Raw genomic sequence first — 27,460 nt, 5'->3', positions numbered from 1 at the left:
TATGCAAGAAAGATAGGGACCCATATCCTACGGGGAAGTCACTCTGTGGGGCCTGGAACAGGCTTGCAAGGAAAAGGGAAGCAAATTCTGGCTGCTGCTGCTGGGCTGGTGGAATAAATTGTCCCGAACAAAGGACCTGCACCTTCAGCCCTAGATTCTAGGATGTGGACCCAGAATGGAGCCCCACCTGTATTCCTGCTGCCCTGGCTCTCTGCTTCACAGGCAACTGCCCTCAACCTCCAGGGAACTGTAAGGAGAGTCCAGGGGCCTAGAGGACCTGTGGCCCTGGCCATGGCCCTAAGGGAGAGGGGAGTAGGGGGTGGGAGGGAGGCTGTAAAAAATGTAAATGGTGCGGTGTGGAGCGGCTCCAGCCGTCTGACACTCCCCGGAGCTGGCAGGAGCCCGGGGAAGGAGCCCCAGGGCCCGGGCGCCTTTTGTCCCGCGGCTTGGCTATGTAAAAAGTGGGGGAAGGGGCAAGAATTCATGGAACTTGTCCATTCATTGGAGCCCCCGCTGCCCACAGGTGCGAGATGGGGGAGGGAGCTGCAGACTCCAGCCTGGAAGGTTTAGAAATGAGAATTTACAACTCAGCATGCAGTGGACGACAAACAGATTCCTTGGGTTCCAGCCTCTAAGGCTGTGAAACTTCAGGCCTGCCAGACTCCATCTCGCTTAAAATTGAGGGCCATCAACTGGTTCCCTGCCCCCCGCAACCGGGCTTCTGAACACCCATCTCGTCCATTCCCCAAATCCCCACTTTCCAATCTGTTTCCCCAGGCCTGCTCGTAAGGCTGTTGGATTTTCTGAGGTTTCTGTTTGTTTTTACTTTTCCATTCCTATTTGGCTGCTTGGGGTTCACAACTTCCAGGGCCTTCTCCAAAGCACCATATTCAAGCATTAGATAGTGCTTGAACCGAAATCCTAAAACAACCAGTGTGAGGAGAGGAAGGACTTGGAAGCCTGCAAACCTGGGTCCGAACCCTGCTCTGCCCTTCCCAGCTGAGTGAATTCTAGGCAAGTTACTAACCTTTCTGAGCAGCAGTTTTCTATAGGTAAAATGGGAATACTGTGTTTCTACTTCTAAAGGTTTTTGACAAATTAAGTGCTGAGTTAATGTTTAGGAAATTCTTAGCACAATGCCTGGCACAGAATAGGTATTCAATGAATATTAACCATAGGAAAATAAGGCAGAAACTCCCTGCAATGTTGTTTCCATTTTTATTTCCCTGTTGCTAGCGAGATTAATCTTTTTTCGGTGTGTTTTTTTTGTCTGTTTGGTTTTGGTTTTGTCTTTGGCTTAACGATTGATGGGACACCTTTATGCATTCTGGAATTCTTTGTTATACAATTTGCAATTTTTTCTCTTGGCTGTCGCCTGCTTTTGGCTTTTTGGTATCTTTCAACATACAGAGTCTCTTTTTCTTTCTACACAGTGTATGCCCTAAACCGCCCTTAGGGGCTGGTCCTCTATAGGCTGATTTACTTGGCGGTTTGGGGGTCTCACTGACTGCCTATGGCCAGTATCCTCCTCAGGGCTTTCTCGGGCCCTCCGCTTTTCTCTAAAGGAACGTGAAAACCTGCTGCTGCTGCTGCTGCTTGACTGATCCTGCTGTATCCCAGTTTTATCCCAAAATGCACACACTTCCCCCCTCTACTGGTTTCTGGAAGGATCACATCTTTCTTTTACTGGTGTGCTGTTGTGGGGAAACTCCAAGATCTGACTGAGAAATCAGTGGCTGAATGAGAATTCGGATCCTCCATTAACCCTCTTTGGGGCCCAGGACTGAGTCTCAAACTCTATACTTCACCATCCTAGCCAGCTGCCCAAACTCACATTAACTGGCCACTTAACTGACGCATTCCTGAGAAGCTCTGTGTAAGTCTAATTTGATGGATTATACGTTAATGCTCTAGAAGAGAAGGAAATTAAAATAAATGTTATGAAGCCGACTATCTCATTTATTGGGCACTTACCATGTGCCCTTTGCTGTGTTAAGTACTCTACTTGAAGACCTTATTTAATTCTCATGCCAATAAGGAAAGCTCAAATTTCTCCATTTTATAGATACAGAGACTGAAGCTTAAGGGGGTTTTATGCAGCTTGGCCAAGGTTACCAGCTGGAAGTTTGCCAGATTGAGCAAATATACATATAGGAGCCCAGTTAAATTTAAATTTCATATACATAATGAATATTTTTTAGTATCGCAAATATCAAATATTTCATGCAATATTTTATCTGGCAATCCCATCCAGATGGTAAGGGGTGAATATGGACTGGAACCCAAGTTTCCTGATTCTCTGGGCTTCCAGTGGTAAGACCATGGAATTCTTTGAAAAGGGAAGAAACCTCCTGTGCTAACTCCTGGACTCCATCTCGACATACTGACTAGTATGGACGTGAGGCCTTCTTTACAAGCATCTTCACCCTTAAGCCCCCACTCCTCTGAACTGAGAGCGCTTTTGTATGTATCCAGCTTGTACATTTAGATGCCCGTACTCAGCTGTCTTATGGCTTCCAATATTCTTTTTTTTTTTTCCGGTACGCGGGCCTCTCACTGTTGTGGCCTCTCCCGTTGCGGAGCACAGGCTCCGGACGCGCAGGCTCAGCGGCCATGGCTCACGGGCCCAGCCACTCCGCGGCATGTGGGATCTTCCCGGACCGGGGCACGAACCCGTGTCCCCTGCATTGGCAGGCGGACCCCCAACCACTGCGCCACCAGGGAAGCCCGGCTTCCAATATTCTTAATGAGTTTTTACATTCGTTCAATCATCCATCCATTCAACTCCTTGACAAATACTTATTGTTTGAGGGCTTGTCCTGCCAACTAAGAATAGAAAGATGAATTAGACAAATTAGACACAGCCCCTGTCCTTGAGGAGCTCCTGCTTCACTGCAGGAGACTGACAAGTAAACAGACACAATTAGGTGGGTGATGGTCTGGGTGGGCTGTGTTAGAGACTATGATAGATCGAGGTTTGCTCCAGAAGCAGAGGGGCTCATGGTGGGAGCAGTCAGACACAAAACCCAGGAGATCAGCTTCAGCTGAGTATTGAAGGGTCAGTAGTTTTGTTTTCCTCTGAAGGGGAAAACAAATGATAATAAACTTTAGCCGGTGGTTACAATCTGCAATAAGAAATGAATTCAGATGAAGAAGAAAGTGAGAACTTGGGCTCCAGAGCCAGACATCCTGGTTACATCCAACTTCCCCCACTTACTAGCCATGGGACCGTGGCCATGTAACCAACCGATCCTCTCCATGCCTCAGTTTTAACTTCTGTGAAATGGGGAAAACACTATAGTCTATCTCATTGGTTTGATGTACAGGTTACATTAAATAATACATACAGGGAATTCCCTGGTGGTCCAGTGGTTAGGACTCTGCGCTTTCACTGCCGAGGGCCAGGTTTAATCCCTGGTGTGGGAACTAAGATCCCGTAAGCCACAGGCACGGCCAAAAATAAAAAAAAAAAAAAAAAAATCCATATGAAGTGCCTAATGCAGCTCCTGAGATGTAGTAAGTAGGCAACAGAGATTAACATCAACGATTTTCCCCTCTCCACTAGATCTTCCCTTCAGCCTACAAATGTGTTGTAATATCTTTCTTTGACCCCATATCTTCCTCTAACTACTGGCATATTATGTGTTCCCCTCTTATGGCATAACTCTTTGAAATAATTGCCTATAACCGCTACTTCCATTTTATCACCTCTTTCTCTCTCCCAAACCCACTCCATGGAGCCTGCTCTTGTCAAGGTCACTGACAAGCTTCATGATGCAATCCCCGTGGGCAATTCTTTTCTCACCTGCATCCCCTCAGCAGCATTCAACATAGCTGAGCCAGCCATGCTTCTTGAAGTGCTTGCTTTCCTTGGCTTCCAGGACACCACACTCATGTGGTTCTCCTCCTACCTGCCTGTTGCTCCTTCCCCATCTCCTTTGCTGGCTCTCCCTCCTCCTCTCCAACTAGATATTGGATTCCCAAAGGGCTCAGTCCTCTGACCTCTTTGCCTCTCTACCTGCCTTTACTCCTTAGGTGATCTCTTACGAGCTATTGATTTAAAATCCCACCTTTCTTCTGATGACGCCGCATCTACAGCTCCCACTCAGACATCTTTCCTGAGCTCCAGACTCAAACAGCCAATTGCCTAAGTAACATCACCAATAGGCATCTCAGATTTAACCTGTTGATAAACACACTCTTTTTTTTTTTTTTTTTTTTTTGCGGTACGCGGGCCCCTCACTGCTGTGGCCTCTCCCGTTGCGGAGCACAGGCTCCGGACGCACAGGCTCAGCAGCCATGGCTCACGGGCCCAGCCACTCCGCGGCATGTGGGATCTTCCCGGACCAGGGCACGAACCCATGTCCCCTGCATCGGCAGGCGGACTCTCAACCACTGCGCCACCAGGGAAGCCCGATAAACACACTCTTGATTTACCACCTGCTCCCCACCCAGAATCTGTTCTTCCCCCAGAGCTCCCCATCTCAGTACATGCTACCATCATTCACTCCGTTGCTCAGACCAAAAACCTTGGAATCCCTCGACTCCTCTTTCTCTCACTCCCCACATCCAAACGCAAATCCAGTTGGCTCTACTTTCAAAATACATCCCTAATTCAACACTTGTCACTTTCCCTAAAGCAAGATTCCTCAGCTTCGGCACTTTGGACATTTTGGAACAGGTAATTCTTTGCTCTGGGGAGCTGTCCTGTGCATTATTGTAGGATGCTTACCAACACCCCTAGCCTTACCCAGTAGTGCCAGGAGCATATCCCTGGTGGTGACAACCAAAAATATCTCCAGATATTGCCAAAAGTCCCTGGCCTGGGTAGTGCTGGGTGGAGAGGGTGGGGCAAAATCACCCTGGCTGGGAAACACTTCTCTACAGTTTTTACTCTGTAATCTCAACAATTACTACCTCTTACCTGAAATACCAGAATTGCCTCTTAACTGGTTTCCCTACTTGCATTCCAGGTCCCTCAGAATCTACGTGGCTCCTTCCCTCATTTTACTCAGGGTTGCTGTTTAAACCCAACCAGAGAGACCTTCCTTGATCACTCTCTCCCAAGGGGCACTGCCACCCCGATCCCTCTCTCTCCCCGCAGCCTGTGTGACGGACACAGAGATGTGCAGCCCGGAGTTCCTTCCTTGAGGAAAGATTGTCACCCCAGCTGCTCGGAGTGTAGTAAGCAGACAGCCTTCAGCTGTCAGCCCCTTCAGGGATTGCCTCAGCCACAGAGCGGACTTGCCCAAGGTCATGACCTTCCCTAGGCAGCCCGCGTCTAAGAACTGAGTGGGGCTAAGCAGAAAGGAGACAACTTAGATGGGCCATTTTAGCTCTGGAGCTCCCCATGGAGTCTGCTGAGGCTGTCATCCGAGCCACCTCTCAGCCTGATTTCCCCCTGTGCTCAATCCTGCTTCCTTCCCCACCCTTCCACACATGTGATCCTAGAACATTCTCTCTCGCCACTGAGGTGCTAAACATCTCAGGGTGTGCATCGCAAAGGATTTAACCTGGGACACCTGCTATAGTTTTCTTAACATTATGATTTACATTTCATATCATTTTTTTGGTTTATTATATGTATCTTCTTAAGGTCTTCTTTTGTTTTTAAAGATTTTTTGATGTGGACCATTTTTAAAGTCTTTATGGAATTTGTTACAATATTGCTTCTGGTTTTTTTTATGTTTTGGTTTTTTGGCTGTGAGGCATGTGGGATCTGAGCTCCCCGACCAGGGATGGAACCCGTACCCCCTGCACTGGAAGGTGAAGTCTTAACCACTGGACCACCAGGCAAGTCCTTGTATCTGCTTAAGGTCTTGAAGGCAGGGACTTTTTTTTGTGTGTGTGGTTTAGGAGGCTGTCATAAAGAGATATTTATTGGGACTCTTGTACAAAAAGGACAAGCTCAAGAAGGAACATGGCAGAATTACAAAATTATGAAAGCCACAGTCCAGGAAAACCTGGACCAAGGAAGCACTCTTTAAAAATCTTGAGTATGGTAGTACTTTGTATAGCACATAATAAATTTACAGAACTTAATATTTGAGGATGGTAGTAGAAACAACGCTTTGTTTTCTTTTTTACTGTTTTTTTTTTTTTTTTTTTGCGGTAGGCGGGCCTCTCACTGTTGTGGCCTCTCCCCTTGCGGAGCACAGGCTCCGGACGCACAGGCTCAGCGGCCATGGCTCACGGGCCTAGCCGCTCTGCGGCATGTGGGATCTTCCCAGACCGGGGCACGAACCCGTGTCCCCTGCATCGGCAGGCGGACTCTCAACCACTGCGCCACCAGGGAAGCCCTGTTTTCTTTTTTAAACGGCACAGTTGCACAGTTAATACTTTGAATGTGCGAGACACACAAAACTATTAACAAAGTTGAAATATATCTAATCGAATCCTGGAACAGATGGAGTATCTGAGCATCCATATGCCTAAGATCAAGGCAAAAGCTTTAAACGTTCATCCAATTTAGTGTAAACCAACTCCTATTTTTTCTATATCCTGAAAGCAGAGTTTTTTACCTTAATGAATGATTACACCTGGGAAACTGCACCTGCCTTAATAGTCTGCTTCATCCACTTTACTTGGGGTTGATTTTGCCTTAGATAAAGCAACCATTAAAGTTTCTTTTCCCTTGCCGAAGATTTAAAAAACAGTCAAGCATTATATACAAATACAGAAAGGCCTATGCCAAGTTAACAAATAAATTATAACTCAAAATGAGGTATGCACACTGACAGTAAGTGCATTGGTATACTCTATACAAAATGAGGCTGGAGAGTTTACAAACAATTGGTGATGTAAAACAGTGGTTTCCTAGGAACTTACTTAATCAGACCTTTAAAGGGCCCTAGCAAACCTCATTTTTAACAAGGGCCCCAGATGATTCTAGGTTTTGATTAAAGTGTAGTTTGGGGAAGCACTTTTAACCTTCATTGTGTGTCAGATTACATATACGATAAAATTAAATTACAAACCATGTAACTGAACAAAAATATCTTTATATAAGCTCTTGATACCTAAGTACAATATGGTTTTTAAAACGAAATCATTTGTATATAGTTGTATTCATAAAGTACACTAATCAAAAGCTATACGACAACATTAATAGCAAATCCAAATCCAAATGAAGACATTCCTCTGAATTTCATCTTTCATCGAGCATCAAAAACCACCAACCTTTTAGTCCTTTTCTTGTACATTATTCTGTATCCACATTCTCTGCAACGGATTGGATCCCTTGATTTTATTTCATTTTCTGTGTGACATTCTCCACAGATATATATCATTGGCTGCTTCGGGGGTTGAACGTCCTTCTGGGTGTCCATGGTTGTCCCCATGTAACACGGAGAAACTTCTCTTCTTTTCCGAACAGATTCCGCCTCACCGCTGTACGGCAGCCAACTTCCAGCGCTGGCTCGACTTTTTGTTTTGAAACTGCTGTATCACTAGCACCTAGAACAATGCCTGGCACATAGAGAGTAGGTGCTCAGTAAACATTTATTGAAAGTTGAATGAATTATTTTCGTCAGCCTCAGCTCCTCACTCCTCTAAGATTACTCTACAATCAAGGAATTGTCCTTGGGTGAAATCAAATCAACCCTTGGGTGATTTCTAATATGAAAACTTAAACTTTTTAACAGACGCACAGCTCAGGGGGCGAATCTTTCCAAAATGATCTACATCTGGAGTGGAACAGGCCCAGATGATCTCAGATCTAGAAGACCTGACAGCAGGGCTCTGCTTGGCTAACAACTCGACCCCTCCTGCTCTGTCCTTCTTTTGTCAGAAAATAAATTTAACAGGCTGGTCTTGTGGGGAAGCTGCCATGAGCCTTCGAACCAGCTGCACTGCAGGTGTTTTGACCTGGTCAGCCCATAGGATAAGTTTCAGATTCAGTGGCTATTCTTGAGTATTTTTACACACTGTTTCATCTTTTTCAAGAGCATTCACGTTGCTCAATAATTTCCCATGACGGCCATGAGTTGTGGGTCCACTTTACCATCCTAATTTTATATGCAGGCAAACTGGAGTCAGAGGAGTAGCTTCATTCATTCCGGAACTGTTTAGTGAACACCTACGTGCCAGGCACTGGGCTGAGTATTACAGGACATGAAGATGACTGGCAGGCTAGCAGGAGAGATGAGAAGGAAGAACTCTGTCTATTACTGAGGTGTGAGCCAGGAGCTGGGAGGGTCAGAAGATGAAGTAATTTTTTCTTATTAAGAGACAACCTCTGGGAAGGTTTTACGGTGCAGGTCACATTTAAAAAAACAACAAAAAAAAAACCATTTAAACACACAGGCTCTTTTGTTCAAACTGTCTTTTGCTCTCTCCATTCCTTGCATTCCTAATTCCTACAGATTCTAATCATTTTAAATAGGTATATGCTCATGCACACACAAATATGCTTTTTTTCAAATAAAATATGGAGTATGCCATCTTTTAAAATTAATCATATTTTGGCTATATCCAAGGATATTCATTTCAACATTCTATGTAATAGCAAGCAACTATAAATCACTAAAATGTCCAGCAATAGGGAACTGGATAGTTTCTCTAGGGACTTCCCTGGTGGTCCAGTGGTTAAGACTCTTCACTTCCACTGCAGGGGCCACCAGTTTGGTCCCTGGCTGGGGAGCTAAGATGCCTCATGCTGTGCGGCCAAGAAATTAAAAAAAAAAAAGTTTCTCTATACAGTGGAGTACTATGCAGTGGGGAAAAATGAGGTGGGTCTGTGTGATATGGAAGTATCTCCAAGATATACTATAAGATCTAAAAAGCAAGCTTCAAGGCAGAGTGTTTAAAAGGAATAGGTAAGGCTGTGTGTTTGTGTGTCTATGTGTGTGTATGTGAAAAATAATCACAGATATAAGTTTGCATTTACATGAAACATTTTTGTAAAGATTCCTAAGAAACTGTGAACTGTAGTTGTCTCTGGAGCAGGAGACACACTTATTTTTCACTATAGGCCTAATGATCCTGTGTGAATTTTTTTATCATGTGTTTTTAAATTTTTCCATTAAACTAGTTAATTAAAAATGAGTGAAACGATACAACATAGGCATTTCTCCCATGCTACTATATAGTACACCATTTTGCCCTGATCATTGCCAGGTGCTGTTTAGATACTTCCCACAGCTCCCTGATAAGAAAACTGAGGCAACTTGCCCAAGGTCACACAGATATTAAGTGGTAGAGCAGGGATTTGAACCCATGCAATCTGGCTCTGAAGCCCATACTCTGAACCACTATGGCCATGCAGCCTCTCTCATTCTTGTTAAGGGATGCAAAGTGTATTCCATAAAGTGATTGTGTCATACTATTTTACCCTTTCCTCCTTTGATAGAAATTCTGGTTGTTTCTAGGGTTTTGCTATTACCTACCTACCACACTGCAGAAACACCCTCGTGATTAACCTTTGCGCTCTTGTGTAAATATATTTATAAGAGAAGACCTGGAAGTGAAACTATGGCATCATCTAAAGCTTGATAGTTATTATCAAATTACTTTCCTTTTTTTTTTCTTTGTCTTTGTATGACAGAGGAAGTAGCCCCAAGTCTGGTAGCTGGAAAAGGGGAATTTCAGTCCTAGTATTAAACAGTATGAGCAGAGGCAATGGCCTGTGTGTTTTGTGAGGTTAGGAATTGTCTTGTTCATCTTTGTTCAACAAATATTTATTGTGCCCTTACTAAGTGCTCCTGGACAATGGTGAATACAGTGGACATGGTCCCTGCCCTCATGCAGCTGATAGTCTGTGGAGAGAGAGGCATTCATAAAGTAAGCACACAAAATGAAAATATAATAACAAGCTTCGATAAGTGCCATGAGGAGAAAATATGGGGTGCTATGGGAAGGAATAATAGAGTCCTTCTTTAGAGAAAGTGGTCAGGAGAGGGCTTTCTGGGGAAGGGACATTACACTGGAGATGAAGGAAGAGTAGAGATGAACAGAAGAGTGGAGGGCATTAGGTTGTTTCCCGGCGCCTAAAAAGGTTGTGGTTGGTGGAGCGAGGGCACTAGAGCCTTTGGTACCACTGAAGAGTTTTAAGCTAGGTATTGATCTGATTTTTGCAGTATCCCTGGCTGTTGTGTAGGAACTGCATTAGACCAGTAGCAAGAATTCAAGTGGGAAAACCAATTAGGAGGTTTTTGCAAGACAGGAGAGAGATGACAGTGGTTAATCTAAGGTGATGGAGGAGGAACCTATAGATTAAAAGCATCTCAAAAGACATATTTATTGACTGCAATGCGTGGACCTTATTTAGATCCTGATTTTTTTTTTAAGTAAAAAAAAAATCTATCAGAGTTACAACTGGAAATTTTAACACGATATTTGATATTAAGAAAATTTTTAAAAGATTTTTTTGATGTGGACCATTTTTAAAGTCTTTATTGAATTTGTTACAATATTGTTTCTGTTTTATGTTTTGGTTTTTTGGCCGCGAGACATAGGGAATCTTAGCTCTCCAACCAGGGATCAAACCCGCACCCCCTGCACTGGAAGGCAAACTCTTAACCACTGGACCGCCAGGGAAGTCCCAAGAATTTTTTTTTTTTTTTAATTTTAGGTGTTTCATTAGGTTTCCCACTACTCCACTTCAGGATTAAAGTGTTGGAAATTATTCAAAAGATAATTTAGAAATATAAACTGAAATATTAATGAACAATATGATATATATAGCATTTTGTAAAGTTTAAAGTAATATACAGCATGAAGAGCCCTGGGACAAACCCCAAAGCAGAACACTATTGAGGGTGAAAGGAAACAAGAGCTACAAACCTGGTTTTCCCTAGCAAGGTGAGGTTGCTCGCCTTGATACTCTTGTTGCCTTATTTAATTTTTCCGAAATTGTATCCTGATGTGTTTATTTGTTTGATTTTCAAAGTAACAAAGACATACTTAGGAAATCACACTTGGGGATAGTTAAGCTCTTGCCATGTCGAGGAATCACTCAGTTATCTTCTCTCTCCTTTTCCCCATCCTGAGTCGGATGACCCTCTCTATGGCTCTGCGACAGTGGTTTTCAGTGCTGGGGGCTGGGACAAGGCAAGGATTTTGCTCCTCCCCACCCCCACCCACCAAGGGACATTTGGCAATGTCTGGAGACATTTTTGGTTGGCACAACTGGATCTGGGGTCGTGCTGCTGGAATCTAGTGGGTAGATGTCAGGGATACGGCTCAACCTCCTACCATACACAGGACAGACTCTCCACTCGCCAAAGAAAGAATGATCAGGCCCAAAAAGTCAGTAGTGCCAAGGTTGAGAAACCCTGCTGTAGAGCAGTTTGTCATAGTGCTTCATAAAGACAACCAAAACTGTCAACTGGTTGGCCTTCCCAGCTAGACTGGCAACTCCAAGAAGACAGGTGATACATGTATCTTGTTGAATGTTTGGAATATAGTTGACACTTAATAAGGATTGAAAGAAGGTGGAAAGGTACATCCAGGTTCAAATTTAGGGCCCTGTGAGATCATGCTGCTTGTGATCAGTCACTTGATAAGCATTTCATTCATTCAACATTTAACATGTTTACTAAGCACTTACTATGTACTAGCAGTGTTTGATGTTGGGAATACAACAATGAGCAAGACAGAGTCCCTGCTCAATGAAATTTATTCCTATAAAGGAAGACAAACAATAAGCAACGAAACAAGATGATTTCAGACAGTGATAAATATTATGAAGAAAATAAAAGTATAATGCAACAGTGAATGATGGGGCAAGGACAGCATAGTCTAGGTAGGGTGAGCAGCTGACATTTGAACTAATGATGAGAATGTGCCAGCCACTAAAAGCTCTAGGCTAGGGAGAAGACTGATCCAGGCAAAGACCCTGAGGCCAAAATAGAGGGGCCTGTTCAATGAAGACCAAGGGGAGAGGGCTGGATCACTTGTGCCATGGAAACGTTTGGATTTTATTCTAACTGAAATTGGAAGCCTGACATGTTGTTAAAAGATCACTCTGGCTTCTTTGGGAGAATGTATGAAACATCTATATTCAGAGCTTAAAATACTTGTAAAATACTTCAGTCACATTCTCGGCTACTTCTTGCCAAAGGGGAAACTTCCCATATCCAGGAGGGGGCGCTCTAGGCGCCGGGTCAACAGACTCAGCACTGTGGTTCTTTTCGAGAAGTCGGTCGCTTCCGGGAGCGGCTGCGTCTCCCTGCGCCTTCCTCTCTATCTGCACGTCTCTGTGGTAGCCGGGTGCCGGGGCCCCTCCCCTCTTCCGCGGCAGCGAGTTCTTCGGACTTGACCCTGAGCGGACCCGGGGGCTACCGGGCTCCGGCGTCGGTCGGATCCCGGGTCATGGCGGTCCGGGGGCCCGCGCCCCGGGCTGGCACCCGGTGAGTACGGCGGCTGGGGAGGAGGACCGGGCCTCGGGACGTCCTACTCGGGGCTGTGTGGGGAAGGAGCACCTTCCGCCCTCATAACATACTGTGATTTTTTTTTTTAACTTTTTACTCAACATGGTGTTTTTGAGATCATCCATGGTATAATAATCTAGTTTGCACTTCTGAGTGCTGCATGGTGCTACCTAAGTGCGTTAGACCCCAGTTTACGTATACATTACCCTAGTGACGGACACTTAGATTGCTTCCAGCTTTTAAGCACCACTTGCCTCCTTTGTGGATATGGGTGATCTTCTTTGGGCTATCCATCCCCGGGTAGGATGCTAGGTCACTTAATTCTGCTAAATTTGTTCTCTGGAATGGTCACACCCAACTTCTCAACAGCATTGCGTAAAGGTTCCTGCTGCTTCTTAACGACCGACACCCCACCCCGCCGCCCAGTGTTTGGTATTGTTTGGTTTTCTGTTTATCGACCTGATTAGTGTAAGGTGGTGTCCCATTGTGTTAATTTTCCTCTGTTAAGCATTTGGGTTTCCCCTTATTTATATCCTTTTCCCACTTTCTATGGATTTCCTGTCTTCCTGATGCAGTCATTACTTACATGGACTAGATTTTATTACCTCGTTTATTTTCCACTCTGCAAGTAACTTCTCCAAGTCTTTTAATCTGTGGCACTATGTTGAACAAAACTACTTAATTCTAAGTTAAATCTGTTAGTTTTCCTGCTTTATAGTTTGTGATTTGGGGGTCTTATTTGAGAAATACCTTCCATTATATTTTCATTAAGATATTTCTATATTCTATTAACTAAGTAATGTTACTTTTCACAGTTAGATTTTTAATCCATTTGGAGTTTTTAAAGTTTATTTTTATACATAGTTTGAGGTAATGACCTAAATTTTTCTCTACCTTCTTCAATTAATGACAGATTAATTAATAATTAAAAATTAGAGAAGCTGTACAGCATAGTTAAGAGCACAGAGCCAGGCTGCCTGTGTTCAAACCCTAAGGCTGCCACTTACCAGGTGGGTGACAAGGCAAGTTACTTAACCTTTTTAGCCTCAGTTCCTCATCTTTAGGGTTGTGATTATTAAATGAATTAATACACATAAAATGTGTAGAACAGTACTGGGCACGTAGTATGGGCTTGGCATATAATGTGTGTTTAATATGCCCTTTCTTGTGATATAATCTCTATATGTGCCCAGGTAAACATAGGTGAATTTTTTTCTTTTTGGTCTTTCCGTTCCATGGTCTTTTTGTTCCTGTATTCATACCACACTTTGTTATTACTCCAACCCTGTAATATGATATGTCTTAATAACCTGATGCTTTAGGTGGGTTTCTTCCTCCTCCTTTCCTGTTCCTCACAGTTGTCCTGACTAATTCATGGACCTTTATATTTCCATATACAGTTCCTTAAAGAACTCCTGGTTTTGACTGGTATTGCACTGCAGTTACAGACTTCTATTAGAAATGAAGTCTTTCTATTTAAGTCTTCTTTCACATCCTATAATAGAGCTTTCGGTTTTTCCTCCAAAATGTCTTATACATTCTTTTTTAAAGTTAATTCCTGGATATTTTATGGTTTTTCTGTACTTCTGTAAATGACATCTTATTTTCTTTATATTTCCTAGTTGGTTATTGTTGGTTATTGATACTCATGTGTTAACCCTGTATCTAGCAACATTGCTGGACTCCTTTTATTTCTAACGTTTTGTCTATTTTAAAAAAAATATTTATTTTGGCTGTGCTGGGTCTTAGTTGAGGCATGCAGGATCTTCATTGCTGTGTGCGGGATCCTTATTGCAGCGTGCGGGATCTTTAGTTGCGGCATGCCTGTGGCATCTAGTTCCCCGACCAGGGATCGGACCCAGGCCCCCAGCATTGGGAGTGTGGAGTCTTAGCCACTGGACCACCAGGGAAGTCCCACTGACATTTTGTCTGTTGCTTTGCTGTGTTTCCTACGTAAATGATCACATCCTCTGAAAATAATGACAGTTTAACCTCTTCTTTCATTCCTTTTACCTCATTTCTTTTTTTTCTTTATTGCTTTAGCCAGGAGCTTAAAATCCTTGATGTAGTGGGTTTCCTTGTCTTGTTTGTGACCAAAAAAGAGGATGTGGCTAAAGTTTCTTTATTAATTTAGCTATAGGTTTTTGGTAAATAAGCTTTCATAGCATTTATCAACTTAAATTCCTTTTTATCCCCTGGTCTGTTTCCCTCCTACCATCTTCAGCATTCGTAAACCATTCTTTCTGCATGGCCTGCGCCCTGCCCACCAACAGCTGTAGATAAGCTTGGTAACTGCTCTCTAAGGCTCCATTGTCCTTTTAGGACTTTGCTTCTCCTGCTTCTCTTCTTCAGGCCCAGGTTAGATCTGCAATTTTTCCAGCGGTTCCTGCAGATACAGAAGGTTTTGTTTCCCTCTTGGTCATCACAGAACGCCTTGATGTTCCTGACCCTTTTGTGTGTGGCCCTACTGGGTGAGTGAATGAGCCCAGGCCGGTGGGGGGAGGGCAGCCCTGGTTGGAGGTCTTTTCCTTCTGTGGGGTGTTGATGAGGCAAGGACTCAAGAGGAAGCCTCCCTCTGTCTTTTCTCACCCCTCATCACTGATTCCTGACTCCTCTCCTTCCCCCCAGAACAACTGGTGATCTACCGGGTTGGCTTGATTCCCAGTCAGTACTTCGGGGTCCTAGGAAACAAAGATTTAAATGGGTTTAAGACCCTGACGTTCCTGGCTGTTGTGCTCATCGTCCTCAACTCCGTGGTAAGGTCTTCTCCCTGTGTCTCTCTTCCTCTCCAGTCTAGTGTGATGCCTCTCCAGCGCCCAGTGGGACTTAGCCACCAGGAAGCAGGAACCAAGCTGTGGGTGTGTGTTCCCTCCCTCTTCTGGGAACTCTAGGCAGGGCATTGATCTTGCTGTTGGCCCACATGGGACCAATTCCCAGAGTGTTTCAAGCTCCTGGGGCTTGGCCACAGGATTCTGGTTTAATCCAGCGTTTGGTGGAGATGATCCTTGTCCCTTCCATTCCCAGAACTCTTGCTTCAGGGAGCTCAGAGCACGTGAAAACTGGGCTCAGCAGCCAGAGCTGCTGCTGTCCTCTGGGGGTGCTGAGGTTGTCCCTGAGCCTGGCACTTGTCATATCTCCCAGCCTTTGCGCCTGCTGCTTTCTTGCAAAATGGCCTCCTTCCCCCCCCCCTTGTTCACTGCTTAACACCTGCTCACTTTTCACGATTCCTCCGTTGTCACCTCCTTCAAGTCCTCAACTTGTCCTTCATGTTTCCTCCACCAAAATCTGCCCCTTCGACTACTGAAGCTTTGAGTTCAGCTCTGCTCTGACAATCCTTACACCCTTGTGATTGTCTGTGTCCTCACTAGACTGTGAGCTCATTGTTACTTCCCTCGTGCTTAGCGTACAGGGGCTCCATAAACGGAATGATGAGAGTCAGGGCTCTTTTAGGACTCAAGCTTAATGCTCTCTGTCAGGCTGCACTACCTGTTTTCTTGGGGAAGCCACTTCTCATCACACTTTGGCACTTTTGGTGGGTCTTCAGTCAGTAAGCACCTATGTATTCAGGCCCTGTTCCAAGTTTTGGGGGACAGAAAAGTAAGAACATAAGTGGAATAGAAGATATTGTTCCCAATCTCCAGAAGCTCATGTGCTCTGGAGATGTAAGACAATACGCTGTAGAGGAGGCTAGAAGGCCTTGCCTTTGGTAAGCCCTTCAATATTTGGTGCAGTCAGTAAACACATGAGTGAATGAGGAAGGGATGAACCCCGTGACTTGACGCTCTAACAGGCTCAAGTGCTGAGTGGACAGCCGAATGGGCTGGGACTGGTCAGCAGAGGCTTTCCGCCAGCCTGAGCTTGGAGCCGAGACTTGGTAGAAAGAGTCTTGCATCTCTCCCTTCCCCTTGTCTCCCCCGCTGCACAGCTGAAGAGCTTTGACCAGTTCACCTGCAACCTGCTGTATGTGAGCTGGAGGAAGGACCTCACCGAGCACCTCCACCGCCTCTACTTCCGGGGCCGCGTGTACTACACCCTCAACGTGCTGCGGGATGACATCGATAACCCGTAGGCGCCCCCTCTCAGTCCTTGCTACCCTCTGCGTGGTTCGTCCACCTGGGCTCACACAGCCCTGGAGACCCCCTGCGGCAGACCCCGTGAGGTCATCCACCGTTATCTGCAAATGGTGCTGCCCAGAGCCCAGGGCGAAGGGTGCCCTGCAGAGGACCCCAGAGAGTCTGCAGAGCTGAGGACAGGGAGCTAAAAGGAAGAGGCCAAGAGCAGCTCCCTTTTGTCCACTTCATATCCTGGGCTTCCAGATAAGGCACCCTCTGAAGACAGTGTCCTTGGTAGAAAAAGCTAGAAGAGCAGCGCTCAGTTTTCAGCAGTAAAAAACTACTGCTGTCTAGGACTCAGTCTGGGATTCCAGTCACCATTCTATCACCTCTCTTAGGTTCACTAAGCCCCAGGTTCCCTTACACGTGAGGCAACTGAAGCCCAGAGAATGCAAGTGACTTGCCGAAGCTCACGTCTCACTGGGAATAGGAGTCGTTGTGGCCTTGGTGGTGGGCTGGGACACGTGGGTCTCTCTTCACCCTCATCCCCTCCCCGCCCTGCACCGTCCCAAGCACTTTGTTGCCTGACGTAACCTCTCCTCAGCTCAAGTGGAGCTTTGCAGCAAAGACTCTTGGGAGGCCGCTGCTGCTCCTTAACCTCCTCTTCTAGGCCTCTTCTCTATGGCTCAACCTGTACACAACTTCCACAGCCAGATAGCTAACATGGGGGCAGGCTCAGGCTCGTGAGAGAGAGGTTGGGAGGAGTGAGGTAAGTGAGGTAGCTTTCCTGATCATCCGGAAACGCGGATCCTCTACCCTCGGGCTTTTTCTCTGGCTCTGCTCAGAGCTGGCTCAGGACCCTCGTGTGCTGGACCTTTCAGTCGCCATTTTTTCCGAGGGGTAGACGGAGCCACCATAGGAAGCAACTCTTCAGAGCCCTGTTCGAAAGTCCTAAGGGTCTCGTTGCCTCTAGGAAACCAGCCCTTGTCTGGGTCCACCTTCCCTCAGGGTCTTTGCTGACAGCACTGAAAGGCAAGGTCAGAATAAGAGGTAACCTGGAACTGCCTTAGCTCTCGCAACCCTCAAGCCCAGCTCCCTGGGCCTAGTCACTGTGTGTCGTTGGCTCCAGGGACCAGCGCATCAGCCAGGACGTGGAGCGGTTCTGCCGGCAGCTCAGCAGCATGGCCAGCAAGCTGATCATCTCCCCCTTCACCCTCGTCTACTACACCTATCAGTGCTTCCAGAGGTGAAGGCTCTCCTCCTGCCGGAGCCCTTCCTCCTCCCCTGCCTGGTGATTCCCCAGAGTCCCTCCCTCACATTGGGCAGGAGTCAGCTCTCCCTGGTCAGGGTCCACGAGAGGCTGGTCTTCCCTCCCTCCCACCTGCACCCCAGGAAGTCTCCCTGTCTTGCATGCTTGGGCCCCTGCCCTCCCTATGGCCCTGTGGTGTGTCAGTGTCAAGGTACCAGATGCCCCCGCACAGGAGCAGAAGCCGCACAGGGCTCTGAGATGGGGCAGGGGCTGCCCAACGGGGCAGGAGTCAGAGCAGAGGCCTGTGGGGATATGTCACTCCCCACACCCTCTCTCTCTCTGCCTTTCAGCACCGGCTGGCTCGGGCCTGTGAGCATCTTTGGGTATTTCATTCTGGGAACCGTGGTGAACAAAATGTTGATGGGTCCCATTGTGGCAAAGCTGGTGCAGCAGGAGAAGCTGGAGGGGGATTTCAGGTGTGTCTCCCTTGCTTGAGGTTTCTGGACCAGGCGTAATGGTTAAGGAATGGGATCTGGAGCAAGGCTGCCTAAGTTTAAATCCCAGTTAGGCCAGTCACTAGCCGTATGGTCTTGGGCGGGGTCTTTAACCTCTCTAAACTTCAGTTTTCCCATCTCTAAAATGGGGATGGTACTGACAGAATTGTAAGGAGGATTAATGAGATCCTATATGAGAAGCACTGAGAACGGTGACTGGTTGGCCATCATCATCATCATCATCATCATCATCATTATCATTATCATCATCATCATCATCATCCCTTGGCCTTCTCACATGCTTCTGTTCCAAACACCCTTATTCTGGTCAGCCGATGGGTCCAGCCCCTACTGTGCTTCTTGGCCTCCTCCTTCAGACCCGGCCCTGGGAAGAAGAGGAGCCGTGGCAGGCCTGCACCTGTCCTCTTTGGAGAGGCAAGTGGCTGCCGTGGCTGCAGGTCTCCTGCCATCCCTCCCAGGCCTGGAATTTCCCACCCTGTGACAGTCCAGGGAAGGCTCGGGCTGAGGCAGCCACAGTCTTGGAGTGGAGCCAGGCTCCTCTTTGCCTGGAGGTTTTCTTGATCCAGGACTCTGAAAGGAGACGGGCCAGTCTTGTCCACTGTCAGCACACATTTGCCTTTGGTCTTCCCAGGTTCAAGCACATGCAGATCCGGGTGAATGCTGAGCCTGCTGCTTTTTTCAGGTGAGTCTAGTGGGGATAGTTCCCCTTCTGCCTTGTCAGAGCTGATAGTGGAGATGGTGGAGAAGGAAACAACGCTCCCACCATCACCAAGGCCAGGGGCCAGGCTTCCTCACACTTGGCTGTGACCCTCTCCCCTTACCTCTCACTGTCCTCGTCTGCCTCATCCTTAGGTCCATGGATTTGCTTCTGAAACTGGTTCTTTTCGTGGCCTAGCATGGGGGCTACATTTGTTCTAAGAATGAAATGAGTGAATGCTTCATCATCTTACTGATGCCTGTAAGGCATTGCCTCTGCCTCTGCTTTTCTGTCTGTAAAATGGCTTTCTGCCAGTGCCTGACGTCCAAGGCTGATCCTTTGTCTCTGTAGCATGGGAGGGAATGGAGCCTCTCAGGTCAGAAGACCTGCTCGCCACAAGACACTGTCCTAGTGGAGCAAAGTGGTCTCCTGACAGCAGCATTGTGAAATCCCATTCCTTCCCCCGGGGCCAGAGTAGGTCCCTGCACTCTGCCTCCTATGAGGACTCTGGATTCAGTATTTGTATTGACAGTAAGTGCCCAGAGGTTTGTGTTTAAGGAGAAGTTACTCCTTGGATCACCTGAATCTAATAGCCCTGGGACTTTGCTCTTCTGTCCGTCTCTGCTGCAGTTTGTAGCTGCCACCACTTGGGGGCACCAAGGATACCAGGGATCTATGAGTGGGGCTGGTCGCGGGGACCAGGTAGGGCTGGGCCTGCGCTAAGTTTTTTTTGGATTCTGCAGCCACTGCTCATGAAGCTTTGGGCCCTGGGGAAAGCAGGTTGATTCTTGGAGCTCCAAGTGTGCTTTCCCGCAGCCTCTCTGTCCTTCCTGCAAAATCTGCAACGTTTCCTCTGTCCTCCCCCACCCTTTCTGCCTGGAGAATTTCTGCCCATCCTTGAAGCTCCAAGTCACCTCCTCCTGGGCGCCTTTCCAGACTCCCTTAGGGGTCACGCCTATTTGCTTCCATAGCCCTGAAGACACACGGCTTACGTAACACTGTCCATGTTCCAGGTGAAGAATGCAGCGCATCTGCCTGCCCCCCCCCCCCAACTGGAGGGAGCTCCTCGAGGACAGGGGCTCTTTTGTCTAAAACTGTTTCGCTGGCTCACTAGCGCCAAGCCTGCCACCTAGTGACTGCTGCGTGTATATTTGTTTAATAATAGCCGCTCTTTTTATTGGGAGCCCCTCGTGTGCTTGGCCCTTTACATTCAGAAATTCTCACTCTAGCCTATTACATAGGTATTATAAGCTCCATGTTATAGATGAGCAAACTGAGACTCAGCAGCTTAATAACCTGTCAGTGTTACCCGGCTAGTAACTGGCCAGAGCCAGGATTTGAATCCGGTCTGCCCAGTCTAGAGTTCATGGTCTTTCCGCAGACAATACCGTGTTGAATGAATGAAGCAATGGCTGGCTGCTAGTGGCCGAAAGGGTCTGAGGGGAAGATCACTTGGGTGGGCTTGGTCCCTAAAGGGGAGTGTGAGGAGGGGGGCTCAGGCTCTCCAGGCCCCATGGACATCCCGGCCTTTCTCATCAGAGCTGGGCACGTGGAGCACATGAGGACAGACCGCAGGCTGCAGAGACTCCTTCAGACCCAGAGGGAGCTGATGTCCAAGGAGCTCTGGCTGTACAGTAGGTGCAGGGAGCCCCGGGAGGCAGGAACCACCGTGGTCGGGGTGGGGGGAGTCTGCTTCCCTCCCCACAACTCCTTCCTCCCTCTCTGCACTGATCAGTTTGCCTTTGCCATGAGTGACCTCAGGAGAGTGAGGATCCCCAGAACAGCTTGACCCTGCTTGGCTTCCCCTTCCCCTTGGAGCGCAGGATTGCTTCCCAGGTCTTTCACCCTAGGTCTTTCTGTCTTCTGCAGTCGGCGTCAACATGTTTGACTATCTGGGCAGCATCCTGAGTTACGTCGTGATCTCGATCCCCATTTTCAGCGGCGTCTACGGAGACCTGAGCCCCACAGAGCTCAGCACCCTGGTCAGCAAGGTGAGAATCCCTTCTGGGGACCCCCTCATACCATCCCCCCTGCCCTTTGGCCCAGCACCCAGGGCCTTGGAGTCAAGGCCCCCGCTCATTGCCCTCTGTCCTGTCCAGAACGCCTTTGTGTGCATGTACCTCATCAGCTGCTTCACCCGGCTCATTGACCTCTCCACCACACTCTCCGATGTGGCAGGATACACACACAGGTGAGGCTGCGTCCGGCCCCTCTAGGCACGCCCACAGGTGAGGCTGCGTCCGGCCCCTCTAGGTCCTGAGCAAAGCGTGTACCTCGGAGAAGTAGCAGAATGAAAAAAGGAGCAGAAAAGCTCACCATATACTAGTGGGCATGAGAGAGAAAAAGGAGTAACGCCTTCACCTGGGCTCCTAGACCCTCCTCAGGTTTTCACTTCTTGCCCAGGATCGGGGAACTTCAGGAGACCCTGCTGGACATGACCCTGAAGTCACGGGATGGGGAGATCCTGGACGAGAGTGAGTGGGACTTGGCCAGGTGAGCGCTGGGCTGGCGGTGCAGCTCGGTGGTGGAGAATGCAGGCGCTGGAAGCACCCTGGAGCCCAGCCCGTTCCCAGCCGGGCAGCAGAGTTAGGCGGAGCAAATGAGGAAAGCTCTGTCTTACGCCAGGCACGTTGTAAATGTTCACCATCAATGTTGCTGTTCTGGCATCTGTGTTTATTTACACCATCCCCCAGCTGATGGAAACAAAGTACAGTCTGCCTGGGCCTGAGTTAACAAAAGTCTGAATTGGATCCCTCCTCTTCCTTTATTCCCTCCTCCTAGCTGAGCCCTGCCGCCAGTCCCCTTCCTTGGGGCATGTCTATTCTTTGTCCCCGCTCAGGCCCAGAGGTGTCTTTATTCCTGTGTCTTTGCAGGCTCCGTGATGTTTCTGACCTTTCTGTGCATCAAGGATTTGTTCGTGTCCTCACTTTTCTTGAGCAAACTACTTAACTGTTCTGTGTCTCAGTTTCTTCGTCTCTATAAAGAAGACATGGGGCTTCCCTGGTGGCGCAGTGGTTGAGAGTCCGCCTGCCGATGCAGGGGACACGGGTTCGTGCCCCGGTCCGGGAAGATCCCACATGCCGCGGAGTGGCTGGGCCCGTGAGCCATGGCCGCTGAGCCTGCGCGTCCGGAGCCTGTGCTCTGCGACGGGAGAGGCCACAACAGTGAGAGGCCCGCATACCGCCAAAAAAAAAAAAAAAAAAAAAAAACGTTAATGGAACCTTCGTCTTAGGGTTGTTGTGGGGATTAGATATCATAGTTCATAGAACGTGCTTGGACGGAGGCCACAGCGTAAGCTTTCAAAAATGGAAACAGGCTGAATTTCAGGGTCTGCACTCAACTGTCTTCTTAGGAGCTAATGCCTTAACCGTTGCCTCTGTTCAGAATTAAAGCTTCATGCAGCTCTGAGCCCAGAGGTGGTTGTGGGGGGGGCGGCGCTGGTGGTGCAGGGACTGTCGGGAACTGGAGATGCTCTTCTGTGGGGGAGATGGGCATCCGTGGAGAGCCAGAAACTCCAAAACTGTGTTAGTATTTCCGCTCCCATTCTTACCATCAGCCACACGGTGATGCCATGAAAATGCATGTAATGCCACCAACATTAGAATTGGACAGATGCGGCTCTGTGCCCCTGAGCAGGTTATTCAGCCACCTGACTCAGTTTCCTCATCTGCCCCGTGGGGATAATAGCTGTGGTTCATGGCTGATAAGACTGATAAAGATCAGTCATGGGCAGGACTTTGCCCAGCGTGCCGCAGAGCAGGTGCCCAGTCCATCTCTATCAGTTTGCTAGGGCTGCCATGACAGAGTACCATAAACTGGGTAGCTTAAAGAACAGAAGTTTATTTTCTCATAGTTCTACAGGTTAGAAGTCCAAGATCAAGGTGTCAGCAGGGTTGATTTCTCCTGAGGCCTTGCTCCTTGGCTTGCAGATGGCCGCTTTCTCACAGTGTCCTTACATGGCCTTTTCTCTATGCTTGTGCACCCCTGGTGTCTCTCCCTCTTCTTAAAAGGACACCAGTCATACTGGATTGGGGCCTAAAGGCCTCATTTTAATGTAATCACCTCTTTAAAGACCCTGTCTCCAAATGCAGTTACCTTCTGAGGTACTAGGCGTTGGGGCTTCAGCATATGAGTTTTGAGGCCACAGTTCAGCCCATGGCAACCCTCCAGTCCAGAGGTGATGCCCCCAAGGAGAAAGAACTACCCCCCTGCCCCCAGCAATACTGACACCGCTTATCTTCCCAACATCTCTTCCCTTCTTGCACCCTAGGGACCCAGGATGGCCAGCAACAGAGCGAACAGATACAGCTTTTCTCCTCGAGCGGGTCTGCATCTCCGCCCCCTCCTCTAACAAACCCTTAATCAAGGATCTGAGCCTGAAGATCTCTGAGGGGCAGAGCTTGCTTATCACAGGCAACACAGGCACCGGCAAGACCTCCTTGCTCCGGGTTCTGGGTGGCCTCTGGGCGAGCACATGGGGTGAGAGCCAGCCTTCCCTGCTCTGAGCCAGCCTTGGCCTGTGGGGGGTATGTGTGTAAGAATCAAGCCTCTTGTTGGGAAAGCAGAGTGTGGGGCAATTACCTTTCTGGGAGATCTTAAAATGGTGCTTTCTGTAGGCACAGTGCAGATGCTGACGGACTTTGGACCCCACGGGGTGCTGTTCCTGCCACAAAAGCCATTCTTCACTGACGGGACCCTTCGGGAGCAGGTTAGCCGGGGCCCACTCCTCCCACCCCTTGCCCCCACCCTGGACCCTGGTGGTGGGACAGGTCTCAGCCCTGGAGAGCTATGGGACAGCAGGTGGGGTATAAAATGAACCAAGCCCAGGAACTCCCTGGCTCTAAGGACTTTTTATTCACTTCTATGGATTAGGCCATGTACTCAGAGCAACTTCTGGGGGCAGGTTAACCTGTGGAGGCCGTAAGCCAAATATCACATGTGTTTGTCGAACACCAGCTTGGATTCTGGGGGCCCTGCCCTGCTGTCTGCCAGCGCCGCCTCTCCCACCGGACCCTCAGCCAGGACTCCTTGCTCTCCTCGGGTGGAGAGGAGCCTGGCCTCTGGCAGTTCCTGGGGCTGTTTCTGAGGGAGGATAGCTGTGTGCAGCCCCACCTGTCCTTGGCCCTTGCCCTAGGCCCATGTGGTTTTGCTTTTATCAGGTGATATATCCCTTGAAGGAGATCTACCCGGACTCAGGTGAGCTGAGCCTCTTGAGGACACAACCTCCCATCCCACCGTCTCTTTTCTGCCTGACTGTGGCCTCACCTGTACCTTTTGGAAGAGGCCCCAGCCAGGCTGCTGGTTTCAGGTGGGGTCCCCTCCACCTCCTCCTTTGACTGTTTACTATTTGGGGGTCTGTACCCTGACCTCATCTTGTTCTGTCTCCCCCTCCGGAGGAGAGCCACCACTGGAGGAAAGGAAGGGATTACTTCCTTCACTGGGTCCTTCCCGTGTTTATGAAGTGCTGTAACCTGTCGCTTCAGAGCCTTGGCCCACATTCTGGGGCCCCCGGCCATGATGTGCCCCATCTATTCTGGCTACCCAGAGGAGCTGACTTCTTGAAGGCTTCTGTGTTTTGCAGGTTCTGCTGATGATGAGAGGATCATGAGGTTCCTGGAGTTGGCAGGCCTGGTGAGTGAGGGCAGGGACCCTGAGGCCCAAGCCCACCTGGTGGCACTGACCACAGGTGCTGGCCCAGCGGAGCTGGCCCTACCGTCCCTGCCCCAGGACTGGAAGTCTGAGCCTGGGGCAGGGCGATGGGTGTATAAATCGGCAGTGGGAGCTGTTGGCCAGGTACGGGCAACAAGCAGCATCCACTCTGTAGCAAATTTTAAAACAGTAATAAGACTACATCAGCCTGCTTTTTCTGGTCACCACGTTCCAGCAAGTCTAAACAGTGTGGCTGACGGACTGCTCCTCTCTGCCTAGGGCAGACTGCTCCCCCAGCCCCACCTTGGTACGCGACCAGGGGTAGCTGTATCTCGGGTGTGTGTGGTGGGCCTGAGGAGGTCCTCAGGACGGCAGGAAGCAGGGATGGGCCCTTTCATGGACATCTTTCCCTCTGGGTGTGTTACAGTCCAGCTTGGTGGCAAGGACAGAGGGTCTGGACCAGCAGGTCGATTGGAACTGGTAAGGAGGAGGTTGGGGTGCTCCAGAGCCAGCTCCCCCAAAGACAGTGGGTCCCAGAAGCCTGGGCAAGGGATCAAGTGACTTCTGACCCCAAATTCTAGGGGTTTGCTGGGCTGCTGGGGACCTGGTTCATGTCCGTGGTACAGAATTTTGGCCTCGCCTTGTGTAGGCAGCGGGGCTGTGGTGGAAAGGGGGCTGACATCCATCCGTCCTGGGGCAGCCTCTCTGCGCTGAGAGCCTCTTCCTGCCCAGACCATTCTGTGCAGAAGCCAGGCTATAGCCTCCTTCCTCCAGTGGGCCTCTCTCGTTCCCCTTTCTCAGGTATGATGTTCTGTCCCCAGGAGAGATGCAGAGGCTCTCCTTTGCCCGGCTCTTCTACCTGCAGCCGAAGTACGCAGGTGAGGTTCGCCCTGTAGGTACACGTGCTAGCCAGGTAACGTTTGCGCTCACAGGTATAGCAGCGTGTGTTCGTGTGCACCTGGAGAGGCATTGGTATGGGTAGGAGAGCACACCTGTGCCTGGCCAGGCATCTCTGTCCCTGCAGGAGAGGATGGCAGGGCTCTGCCCATGAGGCAGCAGGTGCTTGGCATCCTCAGGTATATGTTAAGCTGCCAGTTCTTAACCTTTGTGCCAGTGCAGCAGCTGGAGCCAGCCTTGAGGGGGCTTCTGACGTTACGGTCGTCAGGCCCTGCCATCAGCGAATGGGCCTCCCTCTGCTGTGCCTGGCAGAGGCGTGAACTTTTCTAAGGACTGACATCCTTGGGGGAACTAGGATTCCCTGGATTGAGTGGTCCTAGGCAGTGGCTGGTGGATTAGGAATAGGGTAGGAAGCTGAGGGGTTTTGTCCTGCAGCTGGCAGAAGGCTTCCCAGATGGAGCCTAGCTCTCCACTCCTCTGGCCCATGCTCTCCCTAAGGCAGGGTCCCTGTAACAGCTTTCAGCCTCCCACCAGGTCCCAGCGGAGGTGGGTGTGGGTTGGAGGAGCAGCAGAGGTGGGGCAGGACTTCATCTCTTCCCACTGGGTCCTGTCCTCAGTGCTTGATGAAGCCACCAGTGCCCTGACCGAGGAGGTGGAGAGCGAGCTGTACCGCATCGGCCAGCAGCTGGGCATGACGTTCGTCAGCGTGGGCCATCGGCGCAGCCTTGAGAAGGTACCCGTGCCCGCAGGATGGCCTGAGGAGGAGAAAGAATGCCAAGGCTGGGCCTGGCCGGGGCCAGAGCCCCCTCACAATGGAGAGTGGGGATGGCAGAGAGGGCAGGGGATCTATCACAGCCAGGGCAGCCTGATCTCCGCGTGGTGGTGGTCTCTTGTAGTTTCACTCCTTGGTTCTGAAACTCTGTGGAGAAGGAAGGTGGGAGCTGACCAGAATCAAAGTGGAATGAAGCCAAGGCTGGCCACCGGCAGGAGAGCCGAGCCCAGGAGGTCGAGTCCCCAGGAGAGACCAGGAGGGCTGATGGGGCAAGGAAGGAGCTCCAGGTGTGCCTCACAGGTCCCGTGTGGGGAGCACCAGCAGCAGTGGACCCAGCCCACGTGTGGCCCTCATCCTGCCAGGGTGCCTCCTGCCTCAGCCAGAGCTTCGTACACTTGAAGTGCTGATTACTTAACGTAAAACCTCAGATCGTGTTTTCTAAAGAAAACCTGAAAGTGTGGGATCTATAAGAAATGCAGGGTCAAAATGGAGAGTGTATTGGACTTGGAGTCAAGTGATCCAGAAATCTTTTAGAATACATCAATTTTGCAACAGTAGATTTTTAACTTTAATCAACTATTTAAATTTTATAACTTTTTTAAAAAGAAAAGATAAACATGTTTTTAAACTTGCAACTTTCCCCTTTTTTCTTTCTTCATCATCATAAGATGATCTTTTTTTTTTTTTTTTTTTTTGGCCCCTCCATGCGGGATGCAGGATCAATGCAGGATGTGAGATCTTAGTTCCCCAACCAGGGATCAAACCCGTGCCCCCTGCAGTGAAAGCATGGAGTCTTAACCACTGGACTGCCAAGGAAGTCCCTAAGATAACCTTTTTTTTTTTTTGTGGTATGCGGGCCTCTCACTGTGTGGCCTCTCCCATCGCGGAGCACAGGCTCTGGACGCGCAGGCTCAGCGGCCATGGCTCACGGGCCCAGCTGCTCCGCAGCATGTGGCATCTTCCCGGACCAGGGCATGAACCCGTGTCCCCTGCATCGGCAGGTGGACTCTCAACCACTGCGCCACCAGGGAAGCCCCGAAATAATCTTTTTAATTGACTCTCCAGGCTTGTCTTTGAGAGCCTGGGGGGTGGGAGCAGCACTCTCCACTGTGCTGGAACCTTCTGCCCGTTGGTTCTTCACTTCACTGGCATCTCCCACTTACCCATTGCCAGTTGTCCTTCAGCCACTAACCTCGAGGGCCCTTCTGTTTTTCTTAACCCAGATGAAAATAAATCCCGTAATGTTTTTAAGTTAATT

The 27,460-nt window shown here is 48.9% G+C and overlaps 2 protein-coding genes across 6 annotated transcripts; one reads left to right on the top strand and one right to left on the bottom strand.

The window, feature by feature from the left end:
• Window positions 1–6,660: 6,660 nt before the first annotated feature.
• Window positions 6,661–7,386, bottom strand: LOC308614456 (DNA-directed RNA polymerases I, II, and III subunit RPABC4-like). Its single transcript, XM_081228907.1, has one exon. The coding sequence runs from the start codon at window positions 7,338–7,340 to the stop codon at window positions 7,155–7,157; it is 186 nt and encodes a 61-aa protein (XP_081085033.1). The 5' UTR covers window positions 7,341–7,386; the 3' UTR covers window positions 6,661–7,154.
• A 4,812-nt stretch (window positions 7,387–12,198) lies between these two features.
• On the top strand, window positions 12,199–26,537 carry ABCD4 (ATP binding cassette subfamily D member 4). Of its 5 annotated transcripts, XM_081229310.1 has the most exons (19): window positions 12,199–12,350; window positions 14,724–14,842; window positions 15,000–15,127; window positions 16,297–16,436; window positions 17,553–17,669; window positions 18,023–18,148; window positions 18,819–18,869; window positions 20,424–20,518; window positions 20,754–20,875; window positions 20,984–21,075; window positions 21,288–21,377; window positions 23,155–23,363; window positions 23,501–23,592; window positions 24,044–24,080; window positions 24,466–24,515; window positions 24,961–25,013; window positions 25,335–25,411; window positions 26,048–26,163; window positions 26,327–26,537. In XM_081229310.1, the coding sequence occupies exons 1-19, from the start codon at window positions 12,313–12,315 to the stop codon at window positions 26,393–26,395; spliced, it is 1,821 nt and encodes a 606-aa protein (XP_081085436.1). In that variant the 5' UTR covers window positions 12,199–12,312; the 3' UTR covers window positions 26,396–26,537. The 5 variants fall into 5 exon arrangements, with proteins under 5 accessions (XP_081085436.1, XP_081085437.1, XP_081085440.1 ...); XM_081229311.1 differs by lacking the exons at window positions 17,553–17,669; window positions 18,023–18,148; XM_081229314.1 differs by lacking the exons at window positions 14,724–14,842; window positions 15,000–15,127 and having other exon boundaries at window positions 12,220–12,350.
• The last annotated feature ends 923 nt before the right edge of the window (window positions 26,538–27,460 follow it).

This window comes from Mesoplodon bidens (genome assembly GCF_964165515.1).
Source record: "Mesoplodon bidens genome assembly, chromosome: 3".
Lineage (NCBI taxonomy): Eukaryota > Metazoa > Chordata > Mammalia > Artiodactyla > Ziphiidae > Mesoplodon > Mesoplodon bidens.
Note: the sequence above shows the minus strand (reverse complement) of the source record. Positions and strands in the feature narration are given on the sequence as shown.